At 42.1% G+C, this 11,958-nt stretch overlaps 7 gene segments (V, D, J or C); 5 read left to right on the top strand and 2 right to left on the bottom strand.

Moving 5' to 3' along the window:
* Positions 1-197: 197 nt before the first annotated feature.
* Positions 198-735, top strand: LOC118291722. The segment is given in 2 exon segments: positions 198-249; positions 352-735. Coding segments are annotated over 2 exon segments (384 nt in total).
* Positions 736-1,450: 715 nt separating this feature from the next.
* On the bottom strand, positions 1,451-3,053 carry LOC118291715. The segment is given in 2 exon segments: positions 1,451-1,957; positions 2,888-3,053. Coding segments are annotated over 2 exon segments (480 nt in total).
* Positions 3,054-3,439: 386 nt separating this feature from the next.
* On the top strand, positions 3,440-4,208 carry LOC118291723. The segment is given in 2 exon segments: positions 3,440-3,491; positions 3,594-4,208. Coding segments are annotated over 2 exon segments (384 nt in total).
* Positions 4,209-4,740: 532 nt separating this feature from the next.
* LOC118291732 lies at positions 4,741-5,517 on the top strand. The segment is given in 2 exon segments: positions 4,741-4,822; positions 5,044-5,517. Coding segments are annotated over 2 exon segments (357 nt in total).
* An 885-nt stretch (positions 5,518-6,402) lies between these two features.
* LOC118292493 lies at positions 6,403-8,005 on the bottom strand. The segment is given in 2 exon segments: positions 6,403-6,909; positions 7,840-8,005. Coding segments are annotated over 2 exon segments (480 nt in total).
* A 385-nt stretch (positions 8,006-8,390) lies between these two features.
* On the top strand, positions 8,391-8,904 carry LOC118291724. The segment is given in 2 exon segments: positions 8,391-8,442; positions 8,545-8,904. Coding segments are annotated over 2 exon segments (384 nt in total).
* Positions 8,905-10,956: 2,052 nt separating this feature from the next.
* LOC124849344 lies at positions 10,957-11,757 on the top strand. The segment is given in 2 exon segments: positions 10,957-11,008; positions 11,111-11,757. Coding segments are annotated over 2 exon segments (375 nt in total).
* The last annotated feature ends 201 nt before the right edge of the window (positions 11,758-11,958 follow it).

Here is an 11,958-nt window from a genome sequence, read left to right as displayed (position 1 = left end):
TCCACTGATAAACAGCAGGATCACAGTGATCCAGGTTCCTGCTGGAGTCAGAGCATTTCCATAGAGAGCCACTTTGCATCAGCAGCACCATGCTCCAGTGCTCTGGGAGACTTTATAGTCCTGAGAGTTGAGGACTGGATGACTGACAGCTGTCCTTCACGACAACAGACGCCACAGACGTCCTCCCGATCAGTAACATGACTCTGACCTGCGTCCTCATCTGGACTCTCCTCTGCTGCTGCTTCACAGGTAAAGTCCAGAGAATCCAACTCCTCCGTCAACGTCCGTCCCTCTGAAGTGAAGCCGACAGAACCGTGACGCTGCTTTATGTCTCTGTCTCTGTGTCCTCAGAGTCCAGAGGCCAAGTCACAGTGACTCAGCCTGGAGCAGTGAGATCAGCTGTGGGAAACTCCGCCACCATCTCATGCAGAACCAGTCAGAATGTTTATGTTAGTAGTAACTACCACTATTTAGCCTGGTACCAACAGAGAGATGGAGAAACTCCTAAACTGCTCATTTACCGTGCTTCCACTCGAGCATCAGGGATTCCAGGTCGTTTTACAGGCAGTGGATCAAACTCTGACTTCACTCTGACCATCAGTGGAGTCCAGGCTGAAGATGCTGCAGTTTACTACTGTCAGAGTTTTCATGTTATCAACAGTCAGTACGTGTTCACACAGTGAAAAAGCGTCGTACAAAAACCTCCGTCAGTCAGAATGAACACAAAGTGAAGTGAGACTGACACAGTTCACCGAGGACACACACACACACACACACACACACACACACACACACACACAAACACACGTACACACAAACACACGTACACACACACACACTCACACACAAACACACGTACACACACACACACAAACACACTCACACACACACGTATAGACACACAAACACACACACACACACTCAAACACACATACACACACACAAACACACACACACACACACACACACACAGCAGCTGTTTGATAAAGTTTATTCAAGCGTCTCAGTGTAGACGACTTGATTACAGTAAATATAGATGAATACAAACAAAATTATGACTTGCCATCAGACATGGTTCAGTTCAAAATAGTCATCTCATGTTCTTTAAGTTTTTATCATAGACTGTTAATAAGGATGGATGAAGCATTCTCATTTTTTCTCCCACTGTAAAAAAGAAGGTAAAAATATCTGAGATACAGGAGCCGCCATCTTGTGCAGGTGACGTCATTTGGAATCAGAGTCTAAACTAAAGATTTACCTTCATGTTATCTCCACGTATGTTGATGATATGTTACTTTACTTCACCAATATTTTAAATCTGTGTTCAAAGATTCACTTATTGGTCAATCAAAATTACATTCACATCTTTTGTTCACAACTTAATTCTACCTGATTCATTTCACCACTGCAAAATATAAACGTCTGATTAAATAACAAATCCACGGAAATGTTTTTGATTCAAAGACAAAAATCTTTATTGTGCGAAAAAGGTAAAACACTCAGCGTCATCATAAGCAAGAACAAATATCAGGATGCAGATCTTTTATTGTGAGGAGACACAGAAATGCAGTGAACAGACTGAGACCAGTAGCAGAGTGAAACCAGCAGCAGAGGCCCAGTGAGTCAGGTCAGGACTGGGAACACTGGTCTCTCCTCAGTGTCTCTGAGAGCGGAGTCTGGGAGCCCTGGGTGGCCTCACAGCTCACAGAGCCCACCTTCCCCCACTGGTCTGCAGGGAGCCTCAGGGTGCTGCTCCAGCTGTAGTGGCCGTCCTTCTCCAGCAGCCCGGGGCTCCTGCTCACCTCCCAGCTGCTGCTGCTGCTGCTGCCGTCCACCTTCCAGGACAGACTCCAGTCTGAGGGGAAGCCCTTGTTGGCCAGGCACAGGAGCGTGGCCTTCCCCTGCTGCAGCTCCTCGCTGGAGGGGGGCAGCACCGTCAGGGTGGGATGCACATCACCTGGGAGACACCAATCAGGTTAGAGCACAGGGACCACACAGCTGTCAGTCAAACACCAGACACTTGGACACCTTCTCTTCATTCTTTTTATCCCTCTGAGGCGTTTGAGTCAGAAGGTCTTTCTGCTCCACCAGTCGCTCGCTCACACATTGTTTCACTTCCCTTCAACAAGCTGCTCATGTAAATCAGCACAGAGAGAATCATCTCTCACTTGAAATACATTTCAACAATTGAAACTTTCTCATCGAACTCATCAAACATGTTAAACATACAAAACATTGCTAATAAAACATGAAATAATCTCACAGACATCAAACGTTCTTCATGAGGAATTCAGTCATTGGTTATAAAACTTTTTCAACGATTTAAAACTACATTGGAAACAACATATGATACGATAAAGTGATGACCGATTTTTCAACATTTTCAAATGCTCATCTTCAGTTTCATCTGAACAAAATGGATCTAAATTCATATTTAAACACTGGATTCAACACAGGACTTTACAATATTGTTTGATTCTCTTTAGTATTTGTGGAGAAACTTACTTCCAACATCCAGTCTGGTTCCTCCACCAAAAGTCCACCACAGTGAAACAAAGTCACTGAGCCGTCGTACAAAAACCTCTCGCTGCAGAGACACGACTCTCTGACTCTGACGGACTCAACTAAACCTACAAAACCTCAAGATGCAGCTTCAGAATTAAATCTGGTAAAAAGATTTCATCTCATGTCTTAAAGTTTGTTATTCATCACCATGAGATTTAAAGGTTTCTGGTCATTAAAGAAACTTTGTCTTCTGGTCCAACATGTTCCAAAAAGCATGAATCTACGTGGAAGAGGCCACTTCTTTCCCTCGCATGTCGAATGTGAAGGAAATAAAAAGAGAGATGGTTCCTGAAATAAAACAGTTGATGAATATTTGACTTACTTCCAACATCCAGTCTGGTTCCTCCACCGAACGTGTACCACAGTGAAACAAAGTCACTGAGCCGTCGTACAAAAACCTCTCGCTGCAGAGACACGACTCTCTGACTCTGACAAACAAACTCACCAACATTAGTCTGTTTGTAACATTTCATCAACCGGTTTTAAAATCTGACGACAACAAATAACCACATGATTGAAAAAGTTTTATTTTTTGAAACTTTATATAAAGATTTCAAAGAAAAATCAATTTTTGTAAAAAAAACACGAGAATATGAGAAAACACAGAAACATGAGATAATGATAAAAATCTAAACAAGTGATGACACATCCTGATCAATACTCTGATCAAGTGATTGATCCACTGATAAACAGCAGGATACAGTGATCCAGGTTCCTGCTGGAGTCAGAGCATTTCCATAGAGAGCCACTTTGCATCAGCAGCACCATGCTCCAGTGCTCTGGGAGACTTTATAGTCCTGAGAGTTGAGGACTGGATGACTGACAGCTGTCCTTCACGACAACAGACGCCACAGACGTCCTCCCGATCAGTAACATGACTCTGACCTGCGTCCTCATCTGGACTCTCCTCTGCTGCTGCTTCACAGGTAAAGTCCAGAGAATCCAACTCCTCCGTCAACGTCCGTCCCTCTGAAGTGAAGCCGACAGAACCGTGACGCTGCTTTATGTCTCTGTCTCTGTGTCCTCAGAGTCCAGAGGCCAAGTCACAGTGACTCAGCCTGGAGCAGTGAGATCAGCTGTGGGAAACTCCGCCACCATCTCATGCAGAACCAGTCAGAATGTTTATGTTAGTAGTAACTACCACTATTTAGCCTGGTACCAACAGAGAGATGGAGAAACTCCTAAACTGCTTATTTACGCTGCTTCCAGTCGAGCATCAGGGATTCCAGGTCGTTTTACAGGCAGTGGATCAAACTCTGACTTCACTCTGACCATCAGTGGAGTCCAGGCTGAAGATGCTGCAGTTTACTACTGTCAGAGTTTTCATGTTATCAACAGTCAATACGTGTTCACACAGTGAAAAAGCGTCGTACAAAAACCTCCGTCAATCAGAATGAACACAAAGTGAAGTGAGACTGACACAGTTCACTGAGGACACACACACACACACACGCACACAGAGCAGCTGTTTGATACAGTTTATTCAAGCGTCTCAGTGTAGACGACTTGATTACAGTGAATATAGATGAATACAAACACAATTGTAAATCTCCATCAGACATGGTTCAGTTCTTTGTCTAATTCTTTTCACACATTTATTAAAAAACCTGTTTGTTTCCATTAGGAAATCCATCAGCACCTCAGAGATGTTTTCATTCAATCCTTTTATAAATCAGCCTCTATGCTGATGACTTCCTGTGTTGCATCACCAAAACCCTGATATTCCTGACTTGATAATCAAACCTCTTCCCGTCTTGAGGAGCATCTGTTGTTTTAAATGAATCATTACAGCTGTCGTTTCACAGTCTGAGCAGCTACTTTATCAGTTTGATCGTCTAGTTTGACTTTGCTGGATTTGAGGTTTCACATCATTCACTGCTCATTTTACACTCTGTCAAATCGAAATACAACCTCAGTGAGATGATTCAAAATTGTTCCATCACAGATTTCACACCAGACTTTTCCATCTGTTTGCTGGAAGTCAAATGAAGGTTTGGAAGTTAATGTTGGACCAGTATTTCCCCCTCACGTCATACTTACGTGAAACAGTCAGGTCTGTCAGTGCTGGTGGGACACAGCAGGACATGTTGAGGACGGCTGCAGTTCACTGACTCTGTGTGTTTTGCATACGGGTCCTGCCTCTCTGCTCCCGGCCGTTAAGAGGCCAGTGTTGATCAGTGGCTGTCCAGGTCTTTCACAGCCACAGCCATGAAGTGTGCGAATATCCTGCTGGCCACGCTGGGGCTCCTTGTTCAGGGTGAGACTCTCCTCTGAACACTTTGCTTCAGGATGCAACCATCTTCAGCACAGTGACGCTCTGCTGTCACGGAGCAACACTGACACAAGCAGCACTGACCTTCTTCCGTCTGTTGTCCACCTTAAAGAAATGATCCTCGTCCGTCTGGACGCTGATGGTCTTTCTTTCTCCAAGCTGGATTTGTATTCGTAACCATTCTCCTGTTTTTTTCATGTTGTCAGGTTCATCAGGAGAAATCGTCCTGACTCAGACTCCTGGATCTCAGTCTGTTGTTCCAGGACAGACTGTCTCTATCAGGTGTAAAGCCAGCACACTTATAGGTGATGACATGAACTGGTACCTGCAGAAACCTGGAGAAGCTCCTAAACTCCTGATTTATGATACTACAGCACGTCAGTCTGGAGTTCCAGATCGTTTTAGTGCGACTGCACATCAGACTGACTTCACGTTGACCATCAGAGCGGTTCAGACTGAAGATGGAGGAGTTTATCACTGTCAGCAGCGTAACAGCTTCCCGTTCACACAGTGATACAACGTCGTACAAAAACCTCCCTCAGCTGAAGAGGAACTGATCTGACTCATCAGCTGCACAGAACCTCACACATGAAGTAAAAAGAGCCAAAGTATTTGTCACAGTTACACCAAACATTTAAACTGTTGATATTTTACACACTACAATAAAACCTTTAATAAGATCACATGAATATTTATTGATCAGGTTATAAAAGAATGTTTACATGCTGATTTGATTCAAACAGTCAGACGATGTCTGCGAGTCTTTCAACAAACATGCTGATGAAGATTTTCTTTTAAAGCTTTTTAAAAAAGTTTAATGAGATTGTTCTTTTCTGAAATATCCAACAAACATCAACAGTGTTGAAATGGTTCACGATATATTTCTCAATAATATTTACTTAATTGATAGAGTTTAGAAATTTGAAACCTGATATTTTTTCATGTAAGTTGATCTTATTTTTTATTAAAGTAACTTTAAGTTAGCGATGAAGAATTATTATCCAGTTTCTAAACATTGACAAATTAGTGGTTGAGTCCTTCTGTCATTTATTTTGCATTTGTGTTTGAGTTTTTCCAGAAACAACTTCTGAAAATATTTGTTTCAAAACTAAATATTTAAGATTTGTCCTCAAGTTATCTCCATCTATGTCGACGATATTTTACTTCATCTCACAAATATTTTCAATGTTTTCAAAGACTTACTCACAGGTCAATTAAGATTACTTTCACTCATTTTTTGTCCACAGCTTATTCCGACTTAAAACATTACACCACTGCAAGTTTGAAATTTGACCCAATAGTGTTTTTTTCTTCTGTCATTAATTTTGCATTCGTTCAACTTTTTGGAGAATCGACCTAATGTGAATAGTTTATAAAAGCAAAGAAAATTCTAAAGACTTATCTTCATGTTATTTCCATATCATATTACTTATATTATATATTATGTACTTACAAGACAATAAAAATGACATTCCCTCATATTCAGGGAACAACTTAATCATACTAAGTTTATTATAACAATGCAGAAACGACATGTCTGTTCAAATAACAAATCCATTGAAACATTTTAAATTCAGAGAAAAAAATCTTTATTGTGCGAAAAAGGTAAAACACTCAGCGTCATCATAAGCAAGAACAAATATCAGGATGCAGATCTTTTATTCTGACGAGACACAGAAATGCAGTGAACAGACTGAGACCAGTAGCAGAGTGAAACCAGCAGCAGAGGCCCAGTGAGTCAGGTCAGGACTGGGAACACTGGTCTCTCCTCAGTGTCTCTGAGAGCGGAGTCTGGGAGCCCTGGGTGGCCTCACAGCTCACAGAGCCCACCTTCCCCCACTGGTCTGCAGGGAGCCTCAGGGTGCTGCTCCAGCTGTAGTGGCCGTCCTTCTCCAGCAGCCCGGGGCTCCTGCTCACCTCCCAGCTGCTGCTGCTGCTGCTGCCGTCCACCTTCCAGGACAGACTCCAGTCTGAGGGGAAGCCCTTGTTGGCCAGGCACAGGAGCGTGGCCTTCCCCTGCTGCAGCTCCTCGCTGGAGGGGGGCAGCACCGTCAGGGTGGGACGCACATCACCTGGGAGACACCAATCAGGTTAGAGCACAGGGACCACACAGCTGTCAGTCAAACACCAGACACTTGGACACCTTCTCTTCATTCTTTTTATCCCTCTGAGGCGTTTGAGTCAGAAGGTCTTTCTGCTCCACCAGTCGCTCGCTCACACATTGTTTCACTTCCCTTCAACAAGCTGCTCATGTAAATCAGCACAGAGAGAATCATCTCACACTTGAAATACATTTCAACAATTGAAACTTTCTCATCGAAATCATCAAACATGTTAAACATACAAAACATTGTTAATAAAACATGAAATAATCTCACAGACATCAAACGTTCTTCATGAGGAATTCAGTCATTGGTTATAAAACTTTTTCAATGATTTAAAACTACATTGGAAACAACATATGATACAATAAAGTGATGACCGATTTTTCAACATTTTCAAATGCTCATCTTCAGTTTCATCTGAACAAAATGGATCTAAATTCATATTTAAACACTGGATTCAACACAGGACTTTACAATATTGTTTGATTCTCTTTAGTATCTGTGGAGAAACTTACTTCCAACATCCAGTCTGGTTCCTCCACCAAAAGTCCACCACAGTGAAACAAAGTCACTGAGCCGTCGTACAAAAACCTCTCGCTGCAGAGACACGACTCTCTGACTCTGACGGACTCAACTAAACCTACAAAACCTCAAGATGCAGCTTCAGAATTAAATCTGGTAAAAAGATTTCATCTCATGTCTTAAAGTTTGTTATTCATCACCATGAGATTTAAAGGTTTCTGGTCATTAAAGAAACTTTGTCTTCTGGTCCAACATGTTCCAAAAAGCATGAATCTACGTGGAAGAGGCCACTTCTTTCCCTCGCATGTCGAATGTGAAGGAAATAAAAAGAGAGATGGTTCCTGAAATAAAACAGTTGATGAATATTTGACTTACTTCCAACATCCAGTCTGGTTCCTCCACCGAACGTGAGCCACAGTGAAACAAAGTCACTGAGCCGTCGTACAAAAACCTCTCGCTGCAGAGACACGACTCTCTGACTCTGACAAACAAACTCACCAACATTAGTCTGTTTGTAACGTTTCATCAACCGGTTTTAAAATCTGACGACAACAAATAACCACATGATTGAAAAAGTTTTATTTCTTAAAACTTTATATAAAGATTTTAAAGAAAAATCAATTTTTGTAAATATACAAGAGAATATGAGAAAACACAGAAACATGAGATAATGATAAAAATATAAACAAGTGATGACACATCCTGATCAATACTCTGATCAAGTGATTGATCCACTGATAAACAGCAGGATACAGTGATCCAGGTTCCTGCTGGAGTCAGAGCATTTCCATAGAGAGCCACTTTGCATCAGCAGCACCATGCTCCAGTGCTCTGGGAGACTTTATAGTCCTGAGAGTTGAGGACTGGATGACTGACAGCTGTCCTTCACGACAACAGACGCCACAGACGTCCTCCCGATCAGTAACATGACTCTGACCTGCGTCCTCATCTGGACTCTCCTCTGCTGCTGCTTCACAGGTAAAGTCCAGAGAATCCAACTCCTCCGTCAACGTCCGTCCCTCTGAAGTGAAGCCGACAGAACCGTGACGCTGCTTTATGTCTCTGTCTCTGTGTCCTCAGAGTCCAGAGGCCAAGTCACAGTGACTCAGCCTGGAGCAGTGAGATCAGCTGTGGGAAACTCCGCCACCATCTCATGCAGAACCAGTCAGAATGTTTATGTTAGTAGTAACTACCACTATTTAGCCTGGTACCAACAGAGAGATGGAGAAACTCCTAAACTGCTCATTTACGCTGCTTCCACTCGAGCATCAGGGATTCCAGGTCGTTTTACAGGCAGTGGATCAAACTCTGACTTCACTCTGACCATCAGTGGAGTCCAGGCTGAAGATGCTGCAGTTTACTACTGTCAGAGTTTTCACTACATCAACAGTCAGAACGTGTTCACACAGTGAAAAAGCGTCGTACAAAAACCTCCGTCAGTCAGACTGAACACAAAGTGAAGTGAGACTGACACAGTTCACTGAGGACACACACACACACACACATACACACATACACACTCACACACACACACACACATACACACATACACACTCACACGCACACACACACACACACAGACACACACACACAGCAGCTGTTTGATGAAGTTTATTCGAGCGTCTCAGTGGAGACGACTTCATTACAGTGAATACAAACATAATTATTAATCTCCATCAGACATGGTTCAGTTCTTTGTCTAACTCTTTTTACACATTTATTAAAACAACCTGATTGCTTCCATTAGGAAATCCTTCAGCACCTCAGAGATGATTTCATTGACTCCTTCGATAAATCAGCCTCTATGCTGATGACTTCCTGTGATACATCACCAAAATCATCATCTCATGTTCTTTAAGTTTTTATCATAGACTGTAAATGAAGATGGATGAAGCATCTCCATTTTCTCCCACTGTACATAAACAAGGTCAAAATATCTGAGATACAGGAGCCGCCATTTCGTGCAGGTGACGTCATTTGAAATCCGAGTCTAAACTAAAGATTTACCCTCATGCTATTTCCATGTATGTGAAAAAGCGTCGTACAAAAACCTCCGTCATTCAGAATGAACAGAAAGTGAAGTGAGACTGACACAGTTAACTGAGGACACACACACACACACACACACACACACACACACACACACACACACACACACAAATACACCAATATCTGCATCTGCTCAGAACAACACATCATAGCATTAACTATTTTGCAGAAGACATCCTGCTTTACATAACAAATTTTTCAGGACCCAATCTTGTCACCTACCTATCTGATGTATAACCAAATCATTTTTTTCTGAAACAGGCGTCTGATATCAATGAGTGTGTAAGATTATATGTGGCTTGCATGATTTTAAGGCGACTGTCAGGACTTGTTTAGTTCTGAACTCGACTGAGTGACGTTCTAGTTTCCATGGAAGTCGTTGAAAACTTCAACAAATGTCATATCTCAAAATGATGAGAGAAAATAATAATTCCTTGATCCTCCCCTTTGTCCGGATCCGAGTTAAAATGAAGAGGGTCCTTCTTTGGCCCATGTCCCATCCTTCCACCAAGTTTGGTGGAGGTAATAACAGGTCATGTATTGGAGCACACGAACAAAGAATGCTCAACTCATTGAGGGAAAAAACTGAAGGAGGTGAATTATTTTCCTTCATATGAATTCCAGCAACTATTTAGTATTTTTTTAAATATAGATTTTGAGACTCCAGAACTCTGAGATTTCCAAACCAAATGAAAAGGACACAAATGGGAAATTTCACAACCTTTTGAGCAAAAACACAAATGCCGAGGAACAGACAAGGAAAACTGTTTGAACAAGTAATGGTGGGTGAACTCATCTGAGGTACATTTGAAAATAAATACATAGCCCCTCTGTCAAGTCCTGCAAATTATACAACACACAAATATGAATGTTCTCTTCAATACATTTTGATATCCTTATATCACCTTAAATCATTTCGACTTTTGCATTTAAGTTTTCTTTTAATACCATGAAGGTTCCTATCCATCTGTCATGAGGCCTTCCTGTAGAATGAGACATTAACTGCAGTTACATATCACACAATAAGATTTGTTTTCATCGCTGCGACCTGCTTCAGAAACATGTTGTTCTTCAATGTTAGAACCAATGACTGTGCTGATTGTCACTGTTTATGTAAGAAATTTCATTCAATCGTCCAAAGTGGAAACTACATGTAATGATCCTCTTCACACAACAGGAAAATAATATTTCATTTTAAAGCGGATACAGTTTTTGCACATTTCTTTAAAGATATGAGGGCAGAACCATGTTGAAGTGAAAATTAACAATATCGTAATGAATCAGTCTGTGGAGAAACAGCATTTCCATAGAGAGCCACTTTGCATCAGCAGCACCATGCTCCAGTGCTCTGGGAGACTTTATAGTCCTGAGAGTTGAGGACTGGATGACTGACAGCTGTCCTTCACGACAACAGACGCCACAGACGTCCTCCCGATCAGTAACATGACTCTGACCTGCGTCCTCATCTGGACTCTCCTCTGCTGCTGCTTCACAGGTAAAGTCCAGAGAATCCAACTCCTCCGTCAACGTCCGTCCCTCTGAAGTGAAGCCGACAGAACCGTGACGCTGCTTTATGTCTCTGTCTCTGTGTCCTCAGAGTCCAGAGGCCAAGTCACAGTGACTCAGCCTGGAGCAGTGAGATCAGCTGTGGGAAACTCCGCCACCATCTCATGCAGAACCAGTCAGAATGTTTATAGCTCAAACTATTTAGCCTGGTACCAACAGAGAGATGGAGAAACTCCTAAACTGCTCATTTACGCTGCTTCCACTCGAGCATCAGGGATTCAAGGTCGTTTTACAGGCAGTGGATCAAACTCTGACTTCACTCTGACCATCAGTGGAGTCCAGGCTGAAGATGCTGCAGTTTACTACTGTCAGAGTTTTCATGTTATCAACAGTCAGTACGTGTTCACACAGTGAAAAAGCGTCGTACAAAAACCTCCGTCAGTCAGAATGAACACAAAGTGAAGTGAGACTGACACAGTTCACTGAGGACACACACACACACACACACACACACACACACAAACACACAAACACACACACACACACACACACACACACATACACACAGCAGCATTTTGATAAAGTTTATTCAAGCGTCTCAGTGTAGACGACTTGATTACAGTGAATATAGATGAATTCAAACACAATTGTAAATCTCCATCAGACATGGTTCAGTTCTTTGTCTAATTCTTTTCACACTTTTATTAAAAAACCTGTTTGTTTCCATTAGGAAATCCATCAGCACCTCAGAGATGTTTTCATTCAATCCTTTTATAAATCAGCCTCTATGCTGATGACTTCCTGTGTTACATCGCCAAAATCTTTCTCTCGTGTTGTTTAAGCTTTTATCATAGACTGTTAATAAGGATGGATGAAGCATCTTCATTTTTTCTCCCACTGTAAAAAAGAAGGTCAAAATATCTGAGATACAGGAGCCGC

Source organism: Scophthalmus maximus, chromosome 22, assembly GCF_022379125.1.
Source record: "Scophthalmus maximus strain ysfricsl-2021 chromosome 22, ASM2237912v1, whole genome shotgun sequence".
Lineage (NCBI taxonomy): Eukaryota > Metazoa > Chordata > Actinopteri > Pleuronectiformes > Scophthalmidae > Scophthalmus > Scophthalmus maximus.
This window is presented reverse-complemented; position numbering and strand designations above follow the sequence as displayed.